This window comes from Athene cunicularia (assembly GCF_003259725.1).
Source record: "Athene cunicularia isolate RWA chromosome 9 unlocalized genomic scaffold, athCun1 chr9_part1, whole genome shotgun sequence".
NCBI classification, from domain to species: Eukaryota; Metazoa; Chordata; class Aves; order Strigiformes; family Strigidae; genus Athene; species Athene cunicularia.
In genome coordinates, this window is record NW_020799110.1 from 7549497 (window position 1) to 7573261 (window position 23765).

Sequence of the window (23765 nt, forward strand, 5' to 3'; positions counted from 1 at the left end):
TTTTGCCTCGTCACTCTCTTCAACAATGTCCCTTTCATCATCATCTTTCAGTACAGTCATTAGATCTTCATTCTTGTTGTTACCTGTCAGACAAAACTTGCCTCCTTCTCTATCTGCCCATATTTAGATCTCTTACAAACTCATTTGTTACAGAAAGTTAATCTAAAACTGACAGGAAACAGGCATTCGGCTAAGCCAAAACAAAAGTTATGGAATCATTAGCAAGACCAGAAGCTAACAAAAATACAATGCTTACCAACAAGGTGAGTCCTGAACTTTGAGTTGGTTCTTACAGCGAGACTAGTTAGATAGTCTCAAGTAGCCTGTGTATTTCATATGCCATAGCCCCCTTTCTTTGTTTGATTCTATCAGATAAGCTTAAGATAGGCACTAAGCCTTCCAGAATAGATGTCTTTTTAATTGTTTTGTGAGACATGTAATGTATTTTTGGTGCTTAGACACTAATGATAATTATAAATAATAAGATACTTAAAACAAATATTACCTGGAGCAACCATGGTGCCATACTCTAGGTAAACATTGATTTTTTAATTTTTCTTAAAAGCAACTGCTGTTGCTTGAGCAAGTACTAATATTTCCTGCAGTGTTGTAAGATAATGCACTTTTAAAATGTTCTTCTCTCTTTAATCTTTGTTGTTCCCACTATATCATGCTGCCTTTATGCCTTTAATACAGGGCCCCACATAAATGTAGGGTGCAGTGGAATGACATGGCCATCATAATTTGACTATCTTAATAGCATTTGCATTATTACAGGCCCAGACATGGTAATAAACCTCAGTTCTACCTTCATATAGTTTGAGTTTTATTGCTAGAGTCCTTATGAATTTCAAGGACCATTCTATAGCATAGGACATTCTTCTGAGCTTTCTGTTTATATAAGCATTCAGTGATGAGAAACATTATTTCTTAGGTCTTTATTCATTGTTGTTCAGGGACAACTTAGAAAGGTGAGGGAGTTTCTTTTTCAGGTAAATTGGTAGCATCAAGAGCATGCCAGCTAATTATAAAATATTTCAGTAGGTTCATCAAACTGACCCAGGATTCCCTAAGGCTCAAAGAGTTTGTCAGACTTGGCATTTTCCCCAAGCCTGAGGGGAGCTTGCTCAGTTCCAAACTTATTCATCTTTAATTAATGTTTTCTTTTTAAAATGAAACAACCGATCTTCCCCCACCTTTATTTGTTAAGTTATACTGTTTAATTACAGGAGGAGATAGGAGAATTCCTTTTGAGATTTAAATTTCAAATTATTAATGTAAGTTAACTGATTACTTCTTATTCTGTGTGTCTTGTACAATATATGTTGAAGATAGAATTTTATGATTTGAAAAGTACTGTAAAAAATTCACAGAAATTGCATCTCTGAATTATGATATCAGTAAGAAGCTTAAATACCTTTCTGGCTTGGTAACTACCATGCGAATACATCCAAGAGCAGAATGTAATCCTAACTGAAGTAATTCCTTAACAAGTGAATTGAGCCTCTTTGTGGGTACTGCAGTGTATCTTGGTGTCTGGGGATAGTCTCAGTATATTATCTGTCCAATTCTCCCCAGAAGTGGAACATGTCTGTTAATGTTTATGGGTCTTTTCTTTGAGCTATATACTACAGAATTACGTATTTTCAGCTTCCTCTGAATCCTCAGCACTATGGTTCACTAGTGTCTCTCCCTCAGCCAGTCTGTAATGTTTAATGAACTATCACTGCTCCAATCGTTACTGATAAAGGTGATCTGAGTGGAAAAATTTTAGATACCTTTAGATCAAAAGGTAACTAGAGAAAATAACAGTATTTTCTCTTCATAACTTTTAAATATCTTAGCTGTCCTGAATTTGAGAGAATAGGGAGACTTTAATACGTAATGTTCTTGTGAATCTTTTCATAATGCCTATTCTGTTGAATTGATGCTGAATTGACTGTCCAAGTTTTCCAAGTTCCTCAAGGAACCACTATTTCAACCCCTCACTGATGCTTTTCTTCAAGTTCTTCAACTTCTGGATTTAATTTCTTCCATCCATTGTCCCTGGTTCTCCCCAATCCCTGTCACTCTAAGGACTGACTGCTGCCTAGCATACGTTCTTCCAGTGTGGCCACCTAGAAGACTTCATAATTGCAAATAAAATTCAGACAAAACAGAATGTAGTTTGAGGCTCCTGTTACAGCATTTCCTCTGTCTTTCCACAAACCTCGGTGGTCAGGTCTGACACATTCTGAAGGTCATGCTACGCAATGAGTTTTTAAGGATGGTGGCATATTAATTCATCTCAGATGATGGTGTATTAATGCATCTCAGTGTCCTGATGATATGATCATTAATGTCGAAAATGTGTATAAATGAAATGGGGATAGATGAGGAAAAATAGAAAAAAAGAAAGTATTGTCACAATAATGGAAGAAAAAGAATAATGAACATCAAGGAAAAGGACTATTAGGTACTGAAGCAGATTATATGCATTATTTTAATTAAGAGTGCCTAATAGTACATATGGTTTCCTTTGAATAATAATTGCATGCTGATGAAGTGTGATTAGAGAGGGTTTTTTAGGAGTTCAATTAAATCAAATCCATTTCTGTAAAAGGGGAGTGATTAAAAAGATGATATCAAAGTCTAAACTGAAAGCTGTGGTTGAAGCTTCCTATTGCAGATTTCTTTGTTATTGCACTGCTGTGATGACTATTATCTAGTTTTTAACAATGCCACAAGTTTCAGACTGAGTCCTGCAGATTCAGCAGAACAACTGGCTTTACAGATTAAATAGAAACTTAGCAAGTACTTGGATGTCCTTGAATCCTGGGATTGATCCTAATTCAGGAAGATTCTTGGTTCATGCATGTATCTTGAAGCATGTGAGAAGACACTTTGATTAATTAGGACTGTAAGACAAGATCCTATTTGCTGGGCTGATCTCTGTTTCTGCAGAGTGCCTGTGAACCCGAGTGATTAAATGCAGACTTGCACTGCTGCTTATTTTATCTGCTAGTCATTACTGTCTGACTTGTAAGGCTCATAGACCAGCAAGACCCAGCCAACTGTCTGGCAACTGTTAACAGAATTATCAGTTGTCTTGCTGAGTCCTATCATCTTGTGCTTTGATTATCCTGTATTGTGAGTAAGGAGGGCTGGTTGTACTAACATCCTGATTGGAGTCTTAAACACACACATAAGTCAGGGAAAGGCTATTCACGAACTGGTAGCAACCACAGTGAAGGCGTTTACTGGAAGAGTGTGATGATTTCTGGAGCTGTGTACTAAATCTCCAAGGTGTTAATCACAGCATCCTGTGTTTTCATACCAGTACACAGGAATCGACACTGATGTATCTTGACTGTTATTCTGAGGTGGCATTCACTTTCTTTAACATTAAATTTCCTTTATGGCTTAAACTAGAATAAATACTTAACTTTCCTTGTCCCGAGTGTGCGCTGTTGGCTAGCCATATGTTTTATGTTTTGAATGTCCGTATTGCACATGCAAGTAAAAAATTAAGCTATGTAGTTTTGGTTTAAGCTAGTAAAGATCTATCCAAGATGCAATTTCTATACCTGGTTGTCATTAGAAATCTTTGCCTCTGATGTGTGGAAATAAATTTCACTTCATACTTTATTATATACTTCTTTTTCTACCAGAACAATAGCTAAATCTATTTCCTCAGTACGGCCTGTAACCAGCTTCAGGCAGTTAACATCACTTCTTTAAAAAGGATCTAGCACTATTTTCCTCCTCCTCGTGCTCTACCTGAAGAGGGTGAGAGAATGAAAGCATTTAAAAGGTCACTTTCTGGGCAGTAATAGCATCTTGGTTTATGGCAATGCTATTTGCAAATTATTCAGCTTTAAAGCAAAATTTTCTGGATTTGTCACTCTCAAAGTCTGCAGCTGGTAACCAGAGCAACCTGGCTTTAAAGTTGAAGATAAAAAAGAATTAATGCTAGAACAAACTTTAAAATTCTCTTTAAGAAATCTGGTGTGAGGGTTTGTAATAATGTAAAGATTTGTATTGTTGTGGTGTGGCCTCTTCGCCCAGAGCTCATGAATCTCCTAGGGCAGCAGAGCATTCTGTTATATCCTTTTACATGCTCATAACTACCCACACTAGGGTAACTTTTTTGTAAGTGGCTAACTGTTTTTTTTAACAAGAGGTTTGACTCTAATGGTCCTTCTAGAAGTTAATTTGACACTTTCTTTGTACCTAGATACCACTAGAATTTGACATGCATAAATATGAAATAGATGATTATAAACTCTTTTCATGATTATCGCTACTTAACTGCATGCTTCAAAGACATGCAATTTCTGTTTATGTGCAGAAAAAATAAAATAAATTCTCCCTTTCTAGCTCCACTTCTATACTGCCCACATGAGGAACTGTGCTTTACAATTAACTTAATGGCTCCCTATGTAAGCATTAACCCTCTGTATCCTGCACAGAAATAAAGTTGTTCTGCCTCAGTTCCAAACCAAACAGTTTGAGGACAAGTTCATTTATGCAGTGCCAAGCTTAACTCAATGAGGCTATTATCTTGGAGGTTGAGTTACTAATCCTTGTTCTTTGCTGCTGTGGTAACAAGAGGATGAGTGGGCCAGACTTCAGCCCAGTCCCCAGGGCTGACGGTAGGTAAGTGACAAACGCCTCAGTGTATCTCCCCGTAACCACAGCTGGAGTTTGAATCTGCAGCATCATTTCTAGTAGTCAGCAGTGCCATGCCCTGCGTGAGTCTGTCTAGTCCTGTGTACTGGGTTTGTGTGGCAAGGTTTTGGTAGCAGGGGGTACAGGGGTGCCTTCTGTGAGAAGGTGCCAGAAGCTTCCCCATGTCCGATGGGGCCAAGGCCAGGCGGCTCCGAGATGGACCCAGCCCTGGCCAAGGCTGAGCCCATCAGCGACACTGGTAACACCTCTGGGTTAACTTATCTAAAAACAGGGGAAAAAAACTCTGCAAGGGCAACTGCAGCTGGAGAGAGAATATGTGAGAGCACCAACTCCGCAGGCACCAAGGGTGGAGGAGGAGGAGGGCAGGAGGTGCTCCAGGCCCGGAGCAGAGGTTCCCCTGCACCCAGGGCAGCCCATGGGGAGGCGGCTGTGCCTGTACCCAGGGAGGCCACGGGGGAGCAGAGACCCCCCTGCAGCCTGGGGGGACCCCACGCCGGAGCAGGGGGATGTGCCCCGAGGAGGCTGCGACCCCATGGGAAACCCCCACTGGTGATCTGGATTGAAGGTAAAAGTGAGTGGGAGGAAACTCTGTATAACATTATGGAGTTATAACCCGAGCATGGGGTATAATTGCTCACTAGTATACAATTTAAAATACATCTTTTAATATACATGTAGAAGATTCACATAAATGCACTTAATATACACAACATATTTTCATATACTTTATATAATTTAAAACGAAAAAAATTCTACACGTGCACAGAAAACAAAGCGGAAAAAAGTATGAGTTTCTTTTCTGTGCAAGTGGTTGAAAGAAGTGGGATATATGATCCCTTACAGCTGTGAATGAAACCTATAGGAAATGTACTCTCACTGCTCTCAGTACTGTATATTGCTAAGTTGGCCAACAAATTAGATTTTGAGCAAATTAATCACTTAAGAGAATACTTCTGACCTTAATTTCTCAGTGTCTTAGAATCTCATCATGAGCCATGTAGAAAATGTAGCCTATGATGATGTAAATAAAGATCTTCTGTACTCCAGAATAAGCAGCCTAGGCTATGACAATACTGGCGTATCTTAATATGTGACTTCCACGATGCCTAATGATGTGTGCCACCGTAATACAGTTAAGTGGTGTTTGCTGTGCGTAGGATACATGCAAAAAAGGAGAATCCATGTTTTTTTCACTATCACTTTTGCTTCCTATACAGCATTTCCTATAGTGAGAGTAAATAAAACAATATTAAATGATGAAGGGGGGTGTTGAAATTAAGTTTTTAATACGTAGATACAATTCATACTTTCCTTGGTCAGAAACAGCTATCTGTTATGAATTACTGTGCTCTGCTTCCCCTACCATAGCCATAGACTCGCCGTAGTCTTTTCTCAGGGAGCCCTCTACTGCCCTAAAATACTGTTTGTTGAACTGAGTGTCAGATACCCCAAAATATCATTTGGTGCCAAGGTAGATTTCAGTAAGAACAAAAGCCTATGTGGTACTACTGAATTTTTGAGAAGTTCTTAATTTTCAAAAGTTGACAGCTTTAGTGCAAAGCAAACATGTTTGTGACCAGATTTCCATTTCTTTGTCTAATCAAGGGAATGTTGTCCTTCAGAAAAATAGAGGGTCAAAGAACTGGTTCTTTTCTCATGCTCCTGCCTCTGACTTTTCTTGAGTCAGTTAACTTTTTTGGGGGGTGATGAATATAGGAAAAACAACAGTGTAGACTGATTATGCAGGAATTTTTTCTACAGTAAATTGAGATCCCCGTATTAAAAATGCTCATTAATTTATCATGAGTCTCACGATTACTGCCAGTCATCCAGTATACTAGGTGCTGAAATTATGTTATTGCCATGGAATCACATACTTGATTTAAACTGACTCAATTTCTCATGCTTAATTAAAAAAAATCTGATAACATGGAATAAGTTGGGGGGGGCGGGGGAACGGGACACCAGCAGAAAGCAATTCAGGAAATTTGCCTGTATTATCAAAAATATTTCTTTAATTCTGCAGTTTGGAGAGGTCAGGAAAGGCTGATTATTTTAATATTTGAGATTACTAATATTGTGGTTCTGAGAGGGGATCTTAAATAAATGCAGAATTGTTTACATGGGGATGGACACTGAAACAGTTGTTTATGTTGGGGTTAATGTCAGATGATCTCAGCAGGTCATTGCTAGTCAGTCCCTGTGGAAGGAGAGAGCCCTTGGTGCAAAGAGACAAACACCTGAGAGCAGACAGTGCAACAACCAGCCACAAAAGTTAAACCTTTTCATTCATCTTCACAAGAAAAAAGACCCCAAAAAAGTGTTATTTTCAACACACTGTTAATTGATCACCCTAAAGATCACAGTATCTTTCCATGCTCTTTCTTCATCCGTGAACCCCATGGATAATGTGTGAAGGGACAAGTGCAAGGTGTGAGACCAAACATGACTTGAAAAAAATAATGCCTGATGTCAAAGGAAGTTGAGGCTCACAGTTCGAATGAGTTGATCAGTGTCACACACTGATTAAATGCAAGGATTATTTGAGTCTGTAGTAGGGATTCTTGCATAGAAAGTCTGTAGTTGGGAATTCACGGGTCTACTACACTACCTTGTTATGTTATCTGCTTTCTGATATGAGTTGTCTTGGTTTTGGTAGATGAGCTGCTGTAGTATGCTAGTTTTCCCTAAAAGTGCACAGATATCAGTAGGGTGAAGTGTTGTTAATATTCACAGAATAAAATTATATAGTAAAAACCTGAAAATTGTAGAACGCAGGAAGGAAAGAAGCCCGTTGCAGAGGTATATGGCTTGAAGTATAAAGGACTTGCCACTGCACAACTGAGGTTTCAAGTAGCTGTGTCTAATTCATTCCAGCAGGTAAAATTGGAGTACAGCACTACTGAAGAGCAGTGCTCACAAAAGGATAAACATGGCAGTTCACCTGATTTTTTTAACTTCCTTTGTAACTTGGAATATGAAGAGATCTGAGATGTCTGTTTAATTTTAGCACTCTTAATGTGACTAAAAATGTCCTAAAGGCTCAACACTTACACCCACTGAGGTTTACAGAGTACGCAGGCTAGATGTAGCACACAGTTCTGAATTTCACTAGACCAAAATAAAAATTTAAAAAAAAAAAAAAAAAAAAAAAAAAAAAAAAAAAAAAAAAAAAAAACACCTGGCATGTGAACTTCTATGTTAAAGAAACTGCCTGCACACTACGTGCTGATGTTTATTCTAGCAGATTGATCTCTATCATGCATAATATTTTCATATCTACATATCCACTAAATATATTTTCACTTTATTCATCTTACAAGTTTCTCATGATATGACAGAATGGGAGATGGGTTGCCATGCCTGCGCTGCCTGTAAAACCAGATAACATTTAAGATGTGTCCCTGCAAGACATGATCAGTAACAGCATGTCCCAAAAGCAAAACTGAATCTCTGTAAAAAAGGCTGAGTGGAGCCTTTCACATTTTTGTATCCTGGGTTTTAAGTATTCAGTATTTTTAAAATTTGCATGCCAATAGATGTGCTTTAAGTTGTTACTAGGCAGCTTGGATATTTGAGTTGCCCTGAAAACTGAGTTTAACTCTTAAAAAAAAAAGTCTGTGATGAACCCCCCCAACTCCATTTTAGTTAGTTTCTTTATTTACATTATAAAACAGGTAAAAAGTTAAAGGATATTTATAATTTAAATAGATGAACAAATTGTGTGGTTTAAATATTATTTTATTGTCACAGTCTTTTGGAGACTGGTGCAGATCCACCTGATGTCCCTGAGAGCTGACTTTTATAGTGAAATTATGTTCATAAATTGAGTAGAATTGCAAGAGAACATAGTTCCTAAATGAGATGGTGATAACCCTTTGGAAGAGAGAAGAACCTACGAATTCATTTAGGAAGTGTCATGTGATACTGAATCATTTTTAACACCAGCATTTTTGGAAGTTGGTTTGGGGTTTTTTTCAGCTTTTGGGATCTGCATGTTGTCAGAGACATAAAGGCAGGCACAGCAGTTACTTCTTTCTGCAAAGTTGTTTTACACTGTGAGGTAAAAGACCTTGAAAAAATGTTCCCTTGGTATAAAATTATTTTGAATATTCCTATTTATTTAGCAATATATGATATAACTCTACAATTATTTTATATATTAATATTTATCTCTAAAGTAATTGGAAGTTCATTAAATATGTGTTTACTGAAGAATACTTTTCCCAAAGCCAAGTGCAGTGGAAACATTATTCAATATTTTAAAATTTTAAATTGTATAAGAAAATCACTTCAGAATCAATTAGCATCTGAACTATATTTTTTTTCCTCAGACTTGATAATTGTGCAAATGTTACATCGATTATTGTGTGTATTGTGTATGTATTATTATGTATAAATGTTATTTGAGAAGTTGTCATTAGTGTTATAACGAGTTCAGTATGGGAATAGAATTAATTATGCTGCTTTAGCATTTCACTTTATGAGAAAATTGTTGTCTTTACTCTTTGCTAAGTTATTCTTGCATTTAATAATTCAATAGTCAGTCTGAACCATTTTTCAACAGGAAAAAGGGGGCAGCAGCTTGTCTTTATTTTCCATGTATATTCAGTGTTGTGCTCAGGGGAATGGTATATCCAAAAATAAGACTATAAATAAGAAATCAGTAGCCTTTTCTGTCTTGCTGCATTATGTGGGTTTGATATATGCTTCTGCAGCATTATTACTTACTCTGTTCAAATCAATGCTCTGAGCTTTTCTTTGTGATTGATTTCTTCCAGATTAGCCGGTGAAGTATGTGATTTAATAAACACCGCTGTTACCTGTTTACTAACACACAAATGTCTGCAGGATTGCATGCAGAGATACTGTAAAGTTTCTAAAATGCTTCAGTCAGTCATAAGATTTTGATGGTATAACTATTTGAACAGGAAAGAGAAAACAACTTTGGACTTAGGTAGTCAAAAGCAAAATAAAATTGTTTGGAAGAAATAGAAATAAAACAAGAACTTATAAAAATTAAGCCAGATTCTGTAGGCGATAATGATGAAAAGGAAAGATGCTTACTAGGGTATTCTCCTCTTTAATGCCACTTCCATGCTTCAGAAAAGAAGCCTTTTTTCCATACTTGTGTGTTCATCAACATTGCAGTAACAGATTGAAAAGTATCACTAGCACTGTAGAACTGTTCATGTCCCTCCCTAAAATATACCTATGAATATGTATTTTGCATTACCATTTAGTGAAGGTTTTTTTCCGAAATGGGGTGTCAGGGAATAATTCAAATGGGTTTTGTGATGTAGTACTATTATTTAGGATTAAATGGGTTTGGGCTCCATATAGAATGGCTCCTCTGTAATAGGATATTTCATTGCTGCAGTTGCTTTTCCATAGCAGTTTACAGGTTGTTAATGTTCAGGGCAGCCATATCTCAAAAGAGTTCTGTGCAGGACAAGGAAGGATTTTTTTTGTGGCATCTGGACATTTAGAACCATATTTTTTACAGTTGCTTATGTCTGGATTACATGAACCTGGTTTGGACACAGTTTTGTACAGATTTCTGTTTGCCCAAACAATTTTATTTTTTGTATTTCTGCAGTGCCTAAAACCAGTGTTTCTAATGCTTCTCAACAGAGAGATTTTGTGTATAACCACAGATAGAAATGGCCTTAGAAGCATTAATGGCCCGTGCAGTTGGGAAGTTTGGAGAAAAGTTTCATGAGTTGCTACAGTATAATATTTTAACACAGATGTCCAAACACAGTATTTTTCATCTTCCTTCAAGTCCACTCTTAGTTCTTCAGTTTTCTTGATAAAAGCCTGAAAAAAATCATTATTCCTCCATATTTTTTTCTCACTGTATATATGATAGGGTTTTTTTTCCTTCGTGGTTTTTGCAATATATTATTCTCTAGAGGTAAATCTCAATAGCTTCACAGTATAGCTCTGCTCAGGTGTGGGTTGCAGCCTGATCTGCAGCATGTTCCCTCAGTCTCTCTACCCAAATTAGTCTGTGGCTGGGTCATTTCTTTAATGCTTTCCGAGAAATGTTATTGGGGCTCTATTAATGTTTCTCCGGGAAACTTGTATTTATGATATTACCCTGGCTTCATCCACTTTCCTGGGAGATGGTTTTCTTTTTCAGCTACTATACTGTTGTTTTTAATATTACTTATGATTGTTGTCCTTTCCTACTACTTTGGATTGTAGAATTAAAATGGTACTTTCAGCACAGAAACTATCATATTGCTTTTGAAGGATAGATATTATTCTAACCCTTCCAACACCTTGGGAAGTATTCTACAATATGATTCTATTCAGTCCACGTTTTCATCAACACGATCACCATCACCTGCAGCCATCATTCCATTTTAGAGCGTAGCCCTACAGGTATTTTTTCTGGTTTTGCAATATCAAGATATGAAGAAGATGAATGAAAGTTTCTTGCATGTTTTTGTCAGTGTGGTTTTATAGCTTCCACGAACAGTGATGGACTTGGCAGCCTAGAGACTGAAATCCTCTGTTTAATCACAGGCTAGGTATAGTTCGGCAGAAAGACATATTTCTATACACAGCCCCTGTAGCATGTCTAAGCCTTGAGCTGGAGAGCCTACCTTCTGTAAATGAAAAAAAAAGCACTCAGGCCAGTCAGTCCCTGGCCTCATCTCTGGAACTGTTGCAAAGAAGCACTCGTGCCATTGAGTTTCGTGACAGGTGCTAACGCCTAGTCTGGAGTGGACTGACAGTTCCGTTTCACGCATTTGAGAATTTCTTTCTATAAGTTACCAAGAGGGTGTAGCGCTCCATCCAGTTTGGAAGTTGTACGTTTGTGTGTATCAAGTTGTCACCTCTTCAAAAGCAATAGGTTTTCAGGTCTGCTTGCATTTAGCCATGAGCTTGACCTGAAACTCATTAGCGTCTGTGGTTTGGGTTTTTTTCTTTTTTGATGGGTAAACTCTCGTAAAATCCGATAGCTAAAACCAGAGGACTAAGTAAAACAATAAAACTTACTCCTATTTTTAGAATGTTGAGATGTTTATTTGAAAACAAATTAAAACTAAGGCCCTTCAGAGACTCCCACAGAATACTGGGTCCACAGAAAAAGTATGCACAGAATCCTTCTGTGTGGTCATAAATTGTCATCTCTTAACATTTTTTGATGTTGTATTAGAAAGGCAGTGGTCTAGGTCATATTCTTTTTCATAAAGATGTGTTTATGGGGTTGTATTTGTTTTTCCATGAAAATACGATGTTATGAAAGTATGTGCTATTCCAAAAGAAGTACTGGCTATTAAATCTGCTAGAAATTATTTGACTGTTTTTTGGGTTTTTTTGTATTTTTCAGCTAACAGGACAAGTGACTTTGCAAATTGCCAGTGAACCAGTTTTGCCGTTTAATGCCCTCGACATCGCGTTAGAAGTTCAGAACAGTCTTAAAGGTAATTTTTGTTAGAGGAATATTGTTCTCCATTAATACAGAGAAAAATAAAAGGATCATCTACTCCATGACACAGATTTTCAATTTCCAGTTAAATGATAGTCAGTGATTTTAGTAGTTAAACAGTGTCATTATGTAATGCTAACTAAAACGCAGTTTTTCTTGCTAAATAAAGCCATAAAATGTTTATATTTCTTCTGATGTTACTATGTCAGTTAAGCAATAATTAGTTTTAAAATCTAATCATTACAGTCAAAGATAACAACCTCTATGACTGAAGTTGATTTTAATTCACTTCAAGGCTTTGTTCAGTACAAGCAGGAGAGGGCTTCTAATCTTGCTGCCATTCAGCTCCTTACTTTTCACAATCATCTTCCTTGTTTGGTTATTCCACTAACTCACCTTGTTGGCAGAGCATGTTACCTTTCCTCCTTTTTCAGGCATGACAAAGCATGATAATTTACCAATATGTATTGTTTGAGTTAATTAAGCACAGAGACCCTGAAAACTCTATATTTGATCTTGGTGTGTTTGGAACAATGGATTGTGATTAGGGAGAGGGACAAAAAATTCCTAGTCAGAAAGTAAATAAGTGACTGGTAAGTTGGAAATGATGCAGATGTAACTCTCATAGACCCTGGATTTGGCCCTGTTTGCTAGGTGAAGGGTGAATGCCTTCATAGGAGACCACTCCATCAAGATTGTGGAGCCGCTACTAACATTCCTGTGTTGCTTTCTCATTTCTGGCTCTTTCTGTTGTCTTGTGGCCTTTTAGAGCTTGATAAAAGAACTAGCATGATGCAGTCTTTTTGTCCTGTGTAGGCAAGAGAACTCAATTAAGCCAACAGCCCTTGGCTGGAGGTGCTTAAGATAACACAGTTAAAGGGTGCAGTTGTGCATTCCTTTTGCTTCTGGGGACTGTTTTGGTTGCGGTATTTATTTTTGTCTCTATAGTTGGTAGAAAAATGTTGATAGGAACTAACCCCATTGTATGTTATTGAGATGTTCTCTGGTACTATCTAGACTACAGAATAACAATAAACCATTTTCTCAATTATGAAAAGAATATCTGTCTTGGCTCAAATCCTGAGGACCAAGGAGGGAGAGGACATCTAGGTTCTAACACTATCCAGTGTCACTCTTCCATATAAGCTTTCTCCTTCAGTATCATCTGTCTTCATCCTCCCATTCTGTCTCTCTTCCCATACAGTTTTCTTGTATTTTAGTATATTCAAATGAGATCTTAATTTTCAAAATGACTAGTTGAAAGTAGGCTGAATGTGAAGAGCACATAGGAGTTTTAGTCCGTGGAGATTAAATCTTTTGATAATTTAGCTGCCAAATTCTAACATAATTGTGTACAAACTGAGATATTTTAGAAGCTGGTATTCTGGTCAGAATTCAGTGAATTTAAAAGGAATATTAAAAGGTACATCCCTGACAAGAACCCCCATGAAATTTGGAAGACTACTCCAAAACATGCCCTTGTTAGGACCTCACAGTGAAAAGAATTTGAGATAGATAAAACCATTTTGTTATTTCCTCTTCTCCAATTATTTCTCTGGTATAGGTTACCTGTAGTGTGCTAAGGCCTTTAAAAAATAATTTTTGTAGACATTTATGGAACTCTCAGATTGATCTGTTAAATAAAGATGGAAATTCTATAAAATCACACCAAAGCTTTACATATAGTTTACTAGAATGTGACATCTCAAATATTTTTTGCAATCTTCAGGTGTTGCCCCTACATTTCATTCACTCCCTGCAGTATAAAGTATCACTTTTCTATAATATACATTCATAGAAGTATGATACCTTTACTTTAATCTTTGCCATCCATCATTGTCAAGACTTAGGAGTAAGTAGGCTAGCATTGGTCTGGAATCAGTGAGTATCCAAAAAGACAAGTAATTTTAGCTCTGTTGTGCCATATAAACATTGGTTTAGTTCAGCCTAACACAGCAAGGAATAATCATCAAATAAAACCTGTGGCTCAGCTGGTATTGCTTCAACTGAACATGAGATGTCTGCTGTTGTTCTTCCTTTTTTTTTTTTTTTTATTTTGAGTAACAGGAAATTTTGATTTAAACTGACTTTTTTACTCTAACTTCAGTTAGATCATTTATCTCCACCACTTCAGGGGAGGAAAAATCATTTTCTAGGCTGTAGGGCCAGCAGGATAAATTTTCTCCTAGCTGTTCAATTTAGAGTTTTGTTTAAAGACTTTTTTCATTACTTTCATGTCTCATCTATATCTGACTTGTGTCAGATAGCAGTTTATTTTTATTTTGGAAACCAATAAGACAATGGTCTTTTTCTGGTTACTTAAATGAGAAGTTGTACTTTTTAACCTGTCTCACAAATTTCTTCATTCTTCAGAAGATTTTATGTTGTCTTAGATTTCCTGTTCAAAGGTGCATTCTTTTAGTAAAGTATTTCCTTCTCCAACTTAATGCAAACTGTAAATGTAGAAAAGGTGAAGGGAAATCCTCGACATGCTAGAAGATTTGTTCATTAGGCTTAATTTCATGCCTCTAGTCTCTGGTTCAGCCAGTCATTTAAACATGCATTTTATTGCCTATTGGACCTTCTCACATTCTTGAAATTAAATCATATGTCTAAATACTTGAGTCACAGTTTTTCAGTCTCCTGGATGTCCTCACAAAAGGATGCCTGTGTCTTAATATTTGTTAATAGTGCATTTATTTATGTTTCCAAAGGATTCATTCTGTACTGTTAGCTCTATTAAATTCAATAGGATGTTACTCAGCACTTTATAAACTATTTCAGGATAGGCTGGATGGCAGATTATAGCGAAATGTCATCCACAACATGTTTACGTCTGCCTTGAGGCCTGTTCCTCAGAAAAATGGGGAAATGATTGTTAAGTAACATGTGTTCTCTCTGCTTGCACACACCACAACTCTTGGAAACAAGCTACTGCTTTTGGGTTTACCTCAAAGGAAAGGTTGTGACTGGAGAGACATTTCTTTTTGTGCATCTGCTGAGGGTCTGATGTTTAGCAGGGAACGTCGTGGTCATAAATGAGGTGAGATGGGTTCCAAGACTGAAATCCGGGTCCCTGGGGCTATTCAGGACGTTATCTGTTTGATCGTAGATGTGATATTTTACAGAAATTCATAAATAGGTGACAGTTTAAAATATTCTCATTAGCTACACATTGCAGTTGTTTGGTCCTGCCATATATTTAAAATCAAGACCCACTGTAACTTGAACCAAATATAAGAATATCTTGCCAGGCCTTGCATGCTATGAAAATCCAATTTATCTTTTGAGGTAGGGGGCAGACAAGATGTCAAATCTGATGTGTGAATGATACAAATGGTTCTTTTAAGCACTTCTATAGAAGTATTTTGTAGGTATATGCAAGTACCAATGTAAAAGCATTTGCATATAAGTATTTTTTATGTATAGAAGCATTTTTATTCTAAATATATTCATATTATCTGCTGATTGCTTTTAGCACTGTGCAATCTGGACTTGCTTTTTGGAGCCTATCTTGCATTGGGTTTGAGCCTCTTTAAAATTAGTAGATATTGCAGTAAACTTCAGGGATTGATGATGGAGGTATTAAGGTGTCTTATTAGGATTAAAAGCCTTTCTGTACCGCTGCACCCGACTGACTGAGAAATAACAAGTTCAATCACACAGTCCACAAAAATAAAGGCAACTAGGTTTGATGGTAGCCATGTCCCTCACTTAGGTGCTGTTGGCTGTAGAAGCTGATAACATTTCATTATTGCAAGTCACTGAGACTGCCTAGACCCATGCAGACCTTTTAAAGATCGGTATCTGTTGCCCCAGCCTTAGGTTGTGGCTGAGTAGCACTAGATGTGCGTGCTAAGATTCCCTAGTTCTGTCATCACGGGCTGCTGTAGCTGGTAAGCACATCAGATAAGCTGTAAGCCATCTCTAATAGATACTGACTGAGAGAGGCCTATGAAGACAAATTGAGTGTGGGTAAGATTTTCTGGGTTTGCCTGTATAGGGAGGGGAAGAGCTGTGATTTAAACCTCTTTGGTTGATCTGGTATCAGTTGTGTGTTGCTTCCTATCAGTTAGGCCCTTTCTTCTCCTTGGAAAGGATGTTTTACAGATGTTACAGAAGCTGAAGTGCTCAGGGTGATAACAGAATAGGCAGTGCTAGCAGAAGTTTAAAAATGATCTGGTTTATGATAAGCCATTTCTGGGAAAGTCTGCATGACTTTCCACAGCCCTGGCTCAACCCATACATTTTCAAAACATCAGTCTAAACTCTCAGTCCCTAAAAAAATCAATACATAAACATATCTCTGTCATTTACTTGATGGCTGCATACTCATTGCCTACAGCTATCTGCTAGTCTTCAGCTTGGCATCATTTTACCTGCTTGACCGTATTTGCCTGGTCATTTAGGGTGCTTTTCAGAGTTACTTTCTCCATCTGTCTGTAATGTTCAGAAAGATTTCTTCTTTACTGTTCCCACCCGTTATTCTTGACTGCTTCAGAAGTGAAAAATGCAACAGTTAGTTATCTGTATATATGACAGAAATACCTTCTTTTCCATGAGACACTGACATCTTGTCTTCAGTATCCTTTCAAGGATATTATATATTAGTACTGGAAAACCTTTCATCAGCCTTTAAAAAAAAGAAAAAATCATGGAAAAATGCATTTGCCATGGACAAAGCATTTGGTACTGGAAGGAAAGGATGAGCATCTGTTCTGTATCAGTAGCCCATATATGTTTCGGTAGCTCTGTACAAAGTCATTGATACATTCATAGAATCATAGAAACATTTGGGTTGGAAGGGACCTTTAAAGGTTATCTAGTCCAACCTACCCCTGCAGTGAGCAGGGACATCTTCAACTAGATCAGGTTGCTCAGAGCCCCCTCCAAACTGGCCTTGAACACTTCCAGGGATGGGGCATCTACCACCTCTCTGGGCAACCTGTTCCAGTGTTTAACTACCCTTATCATAAAAAAATTTCTTCCTTATATCTAGTCTAAGTCTACCCTCTTTCATTTTCAAACTGTTACCCCGTCTTCTATTGTAACAGGCCCTACTAAAAAGTTTGTCCCCATCTGTCTTGTAAGTCCCCTTTAAGCATTGAAGGTCCACAACAAAGCCTCCCCAGAGCCTTCCCGTCTCCAGGCTCTTCTCCAGGCTTCCTCTGTATTGACATGCATAATAGTATGTCACAGTATGCTGTTTTAATGATAGCCTTTTTGAAAAGAGACATCTTGTAGCAACACCAGAGTAATTTGCTTGGGCAGTAGCAGTCATGGTAGCAAAATTGAAGCTGATGGCAACATCTTTGAGCTTAAGGATGTCTCTGGATTTGTGTTCCTGCCCCCTTTAGGGCTCCTTCTACAAAGCTTTCCCATTCAGATTTTCTACTGCCAGGTCTGATCATTGGATTTTGCACAGCATGAAAAATCTTCCTAGTGAATACATCAACACACCATAGCTGATACTGAATTTGCAAGCTAATCAAAACCTGGAGCAATTTCTGCTCTCTCTTACATGCAGACATACGTTCACATGCATGGTGAGCAAACATCATGCCTTGAACTGCTGATTTCTCTGTGCTCATTCTCCTGTAGGTACTTGCAGGCAAGTGCATTCGTACCAGGGAACACAAACACAATTTGAAAACAGTAAATCTCTAGCAGTACTTTTCATAAGAGCAATCAGTTACACAGGGAAAGGCTATTGTATTCAATGTCTGTAAAAATAAATATCTATTTGGTGTGACCTGCTTCTGAATAAAATCCAGTTACATTTAGCAAGTGTAATGAAATTCAGCAGTGTAATTCTCTGATCAAGAGTATACATACTCCTGAGTCACTTTCTTGTACTTGCAATTTTATTTATTTAACAACTAAACAACTAGCTTAGATGATTCAACATGATTCATACTAGAGACAAAAGGACAAAGAATACAAAATATAGTAATGTGGCATTGTTTTCTCTTGAGTTGAAGTAACAGTTGGAGTATTTACTTTTTCTGTAGAAGCATCAAAAGATGTTTAAAATATTATTAGTTAATACATCCTTTTCTTTAAGAATCATTTGCCCTTCTACTCCCAGCTTCTCAACCTGAGAAAAGCATAAATCACAGTTTCCCTTGGCAGTGACGTTCAGTGTGTTGTGGTAAAAACTACTGATGCCCTCAAAGCATCGTCTTTAGTTCTCTGTGGTAACACTGACCATACACAATTGCACATTTTGTACTGAAGTATGAAAAAAGAGCCTGGGTGTTTATTTTATAATGAGTGATGGTTTAGAATGTGATGTAAATAGTGCTTTTTACTCATGACTGTAAGGTAAAATGTGGTTGATTTAGGGGCAAAATGTGTGCTGTGGAGAAGGAGTGAGAGCATTTACAGGATTTTTATGTTTAAAAGGGTGGTCTGGTTGTCTTATTTTCCAAATATAGAATGATGTATTTTCCCTTTATCTCACCTTCCTTATTGAAAAGGCATAGCTGGCATTTGCAATTATTTATGTAATGTTCAGAATAAAGTTATAAATGTTGTATGTTAAGTAACATACTTTTGTTACTTAACACTTGAATATGAAGTGCTTTGCAGAAACCAAAGGATTCTTTCTAACAGGGTGAATTTAAAGCTTTCCACACTGACACACGTCCCAGCATAAGGTATGCAGAGTGCCTGGATTATATACATGGAAATTGCAAGTTCTTCAGCTGCACAGAGTTTGCCTGAGATTTGAAAACTGAGGGTACTAATATTTTGCAAAATATCCCAAATGTACCAAGTTTATATGCTTGGAGAATCTTTTTCTGAGTCATCAACCTAACTTAATCAGACTTTAAATGACTCCAGACTCAATCATAAAGATACCGATCCTGTACATCAAGGTACTACAATGCCTGTTATCCATTCAAATTAGGGAAAGGTGTATTGGTCCAGAGCCACTGACAAAACAATCTTGTCCCAAACGCAGACAGACATTAGCCATCTTCTCTCACTCCTGTTCCCACGGGGCCTCCTGTTGAACTTCATCTTTATAGCTCAGGAAAGCTGAAATCTCATGTTTTGCTGGATTGGAATGCGTTAGTCAGATGAATGACAGGAGTGCATGGGGATCTATGAACTCCTTTCCCTTTGCTGAAATGCATCCAATAGCAAATCTCTTTTTCCATACGAGAGGGAGAATGTCATTTTCAGGCGTTTGCATGAATTTCTTAGTTGTACCTATTTGCTTTTCCATTCCTATTATATGCTTACCTTTCAGACTCCATAAATAGTTTGAGAAATGGGTTGTTGTTCTCCATTTACTATTTCTGACCTCTCCATATATCTATTCGACAAGGAACTTTAGTATTCATTTAGCTTGTGTCTTGAACCACTCTGTTGGATTAATCATCTCAGTCACCAAGATACTGAACTCACTGAGGTTTGTACATTCAACTGAAGGTGAGACAGCTTCTAAAGTTTAATGGTTTGTTTTGATTAAATCATCATTTGAAAGATCTAAAGATAGTTATTTTCTTGTCCTTAATAGGTAAAGTGAATCTTGGCCTTAAAGATAATTTCTGCATCCTGGAAATGTTTTTGTTGACTGGTGTTACTTTTGACTTTAAATTGGGTTCAGACTCTGTTTTCTCTCTCCATGTGCTTGTAAAAATTAACACAGTCTATGTATGCACTGGGAAAGGAGGGCATGCTCTTCACCTGCCCTGCAGGTGGGAATAGACTGCACAGTCACAGTGCTCCAATTCACATACACATTCTTCTTTCTGGACTATGAACAGGGAAATAGTGAAATTGTGGTGTGCTCCAGAGTGCTGTGGGTTTTAATTCTTTTGGCATCTGTGTACGATCACCAAAAAAAAGTAACAGTTAACACTCCAAGTTTAAAAAGTTTTGAAAATATTGGCTGGATTAGAATATACATTTGGAAATCAATTAAAGTGTTAGTTGGCTCATTGCGAACAATTTCACATCCCCTCTACAAGTGTTTTTAACCTCTAGGATTCTAAAATGTTGAACAAATTTCAGTTAAACTCTGCATATTACGATTTTCTATACAGCAGTTGTTATGGAATCCAAGCACAAGTTTCAAACTTGGGAGCAGTAGCATCAAAATAAGTTCTGTCTCAGAGGAAATGTTATAGTTGGTGATTTATAACCATTGCTTCCTACTTGCCTGTTTTTTCCAATGGTAGGTTTCAAGCTGTATTCCAGAATCATTCCTCATAGTTTATTGGATGTTAAAATATTACAGCCCAAACTGATTGTCTTTGAAAAGTAGATCAGAGCTTATGTACAATGATCTATGGCTTTCCTTGGTCCACTACATAATTCTCACATGGGAAAAGAGGCTCAGGTTTTAATTGGACTATTAATTTTGACTTGTAACCAAGAGTAATAAGCGATTCTCTCTGAATCACTGGCAACTGCTTTTCTCTTACTGTTCCTAGATGATGAAGGAGACATTTCTCAGTTGCTTGCAGTGGCATCACGTCTGAGGGACACTGCAGAATTGTTCCAGTCAGATGAGATGCGCCCAGCTAATGACCCCAAGGAGCGAGCTCCTATCAGAGTCAGGATGCTCAATGATGTGCTACAAAGCTTGGAGAAAAGCTTCCTGGTTCATCGAGTTCCTCCTGGGCTTTACAGGTATGGTGTTCAAATGTTCTTCATTTGAGCTAAAATGGTAATCTTGCACTTCTTGTTTTTTAAAACTGTCATATTCTTTTAAAAAAAAGTCTCGTGAGTATCCAAGATTAAAGCTGTTTATTACTATCTCATCCTCTTTGCAGAAATCTTTAATTCATTACAATACAACAGGTCATTAGAATGCAACACTGTAGCATTTCTGTCATGACATCACTGCTAACAAGACGTACAGTGTGATGGCAACTCAGGCAGCATAACAGATACTTGTGTTAGGTGGTGCAGTAAGCTTCCAGAATAAAATATTTTGGAGTCTAATACTGCTTGACAAGCTCCCCCTATATTTTATTTAAAACTTTTTACAGTTCATTGAAGATTCAGAATTATACAAAATACTGTGGAGCACTATTTAACATATTTAATTATATAGCAGTGTTCTTGGGTGTATTTCAACCAAAGGCAATACAGTGGATTGAATGAGAGGGCCTTAGTCACCATTCAAAACATCTTGTCTCAGGTTAGGATTATTCTCCAATATGTACTCAGCTGCACGACACAGCTTGATTTTAAGATGTCATAATCATTTTATTGTTCACTTTGTAAGAAAGAAGTCTACAGGTCCGTATCTCTCACCATAGATTCCTCTACCAAAAAAAAAAAAAGGGCAATCAGTAACTTAAAAATAAGTTTGAAAAGCACGAATTGGCCAAACCTGCCCTGAATACTGCCTGGCCCTCTGGCTGTTCAGGAGAAGTAACAAAGTGTATGTGTGTGCTGCAGTTCAGACTGTCTGAAGCACTGTACTGCAGCCCTTCAATGGAGTGTTTCATAGCTTGACCCCAAGAATAAGTTTTGAATGCCCTGGGCTACACAGTGAGGGCATATGTTGACTGTTTGACTTCACCAGGCCTACTGGGATTATTTTCAAGGACTCTGCAGCTGAACATAGCCAATGGCTCATCCATACTAACCATTAGGAGTCTTCCCCAAGTAAAACTGTCCCTAAAGCCTTACCCAGGTTTTTATTTTAGGGGAAACTGGTTGGTTGGCATACTCTAAAATGAGAGCTTGCAAGTGAACTGACTTGCATACACAGGAGACAGGCAGGGCCAGGACACAGAAGTGAATGAGGCATCTGTGTTATTTAGGAATGTAAAGGTACTTGCAACCAGAACTAACTAAAGTAATAAAACAGTACTTTGTTGCAGCTGATGGAAAAAAATTGTCAAATGGCTTGTGCAAATGGTTGTTTCAAGTGGGCAGAAAATAGACAGATGGTAGAGGTAGACTTTGGAAGAAAAGTAGACAGCTACAGCACCGGGAGGAAGTGATTCTTCCAAGCATTAGGAATGGCATAAAACAAATGCAGTCATCTTTTAACAAAAGCAAAAGCAAAAAAAAAAAAAAAAATAGTTGTGGTGAACTCAGCTGTGTCAGTGAATAAAATCCCTACAGCTATAATAAAGAAAATATAATAGTGATATTTGGGGAGGGAATAATTTGCTTCATTCCTGCTGTGACTGAATTTATAATATAAAGAAATAAACCAAAATGTGATTAAATAAAATCTAATATTCCAGGTTTAGAACTGCTGTCTTTCTTGTCTGAACTGGCATGGTGTTGCAAAGGAGCCATAAAACTGCTTAATATAATGTAATGTGTCTGTGTTGCATTGCAGTGGCACATTGTTGAGTCTGGCCCAGTTCTTTATTTGTAAAAATAAATTATGCCAAATCTTAGGATTCCAGTAAGAGGGTTTTTTGAGTTCTTCTAATATTTAAATTCTTGCAGTACATCCAGTCTTAAGTCTGTTATTCATCAAGATGTAATTGCTAGATATGCAGGTATAATGTGAATTAAATTCTTTACCTTCCTGCTCTCAGCAGTACTTTGTGCAGAGCACGGTATGCACACAGCAAAGTAGATAGTGTGGAAGTGAAAACCTTGTCATTTTCCCCCTCCTGATCTCATTACATTTGATACAAGATTTAGCAGTAGACAAGAAGGTTACTTCAGAGTTTTTGAAAATTACATAACAGTGAAGTAGACCTTGTGTATTGTCATTTAGATACTTATTTGAAAACAAAACATTATTTGTACTGTGCCGAGGTGTGTAATTGTACTGTAGATTTACCTTTAAGGCAGACAGAGTTGAGGAAATTTACAGATTTATGATTTCATTTCCTGCCATTAAAAATCTGCCATACATTTTCTTTTCAAAATTAGTATCTAACGTCCTTTATTATAAAGGTCTTTATTTGGGTTATTTTTTCACTTTTTACAGACTGAAAGTCCTTCTGTTAATTGATGCAGTTATATGAATCTATTTTTTGCTCTGAAGCTATAATTGTATCACAGGAACACTAGGAGTACTTGAAAAACCTGATATACTTTTTTTTTTTTTTTCTTCTATAACTTGACGCTTTTCTTTTTGTAATTTGGTAAAGAAAACAAATGAAAAAAAAAGTCTCACAGCCAGGACCTTGTATGCCATGTTTCATCCCAGTTGGAAGATTGATGGGCAAGTTATATACCCCTGAAATAGTGGTTTATAATGGAAATGCTGGCAGCCCTTTAACTATAGCAGCACAAGCAGTGCAGCAATAAATACTGTGCTTCATCTGTAAACAGAAATTTAGGATGCAGTTTGCAGCCTTGACCTTCAGGCTCCAACTGTGTTTAGATCATTAAGATTCCATAAATACTGTAATTTACAGCCTTCTGAAGGAAGAATTTGTGTGCACAGTAAAGCACGTATTCTTCATGAAAAAATGATTGCTTCCTGTATACCCATTTGGACTCATATTCTCAACCTCAATCAAAGTACTTGACAAATTTGCGGAAGTTTAGGCATCATTTTTAGGCTTGTGTTTGTCCTAATTCACAGCTCTCTGGATCTATACTATGTTTTCTTTTCTAGAACTTGAATTAAAAAGAGAAGTGGATTTTTTGCTTTATTGCGGGAGGTGGCTTGCAACCTACTTGTGTTTGTCCACTACAGGGGAAC

The 23765-nt window shown here is 37.3% G+C and overlaps 1 protein-coding gene across 1 annotated transcript in view; it reads left to right on the forward strand.

Annotated features, from left to right (window-relative positions):
* The window catches only part of NAALADL2 (N-acetylated alpha-linked acidic dipeptidase like 2), a 429638-nt gene that overhangs the window by 390906 nt on the left and 14967 nt on the right, over positions 1–23765 (forward strand). Inside the window, exons 12-13 of the mRNA XM_026854960.1 lie at positions 12017–12110; positions 20563–20761. Of these exons, the coding sequence (XP_026710761.1) occupies positions 12017–12110; positions 20563–20761 (293 nt within the window). The remainder of the gene's footprint in view (positions 1–12016; positions 12111–20562; positions 20762–23765) is intronic.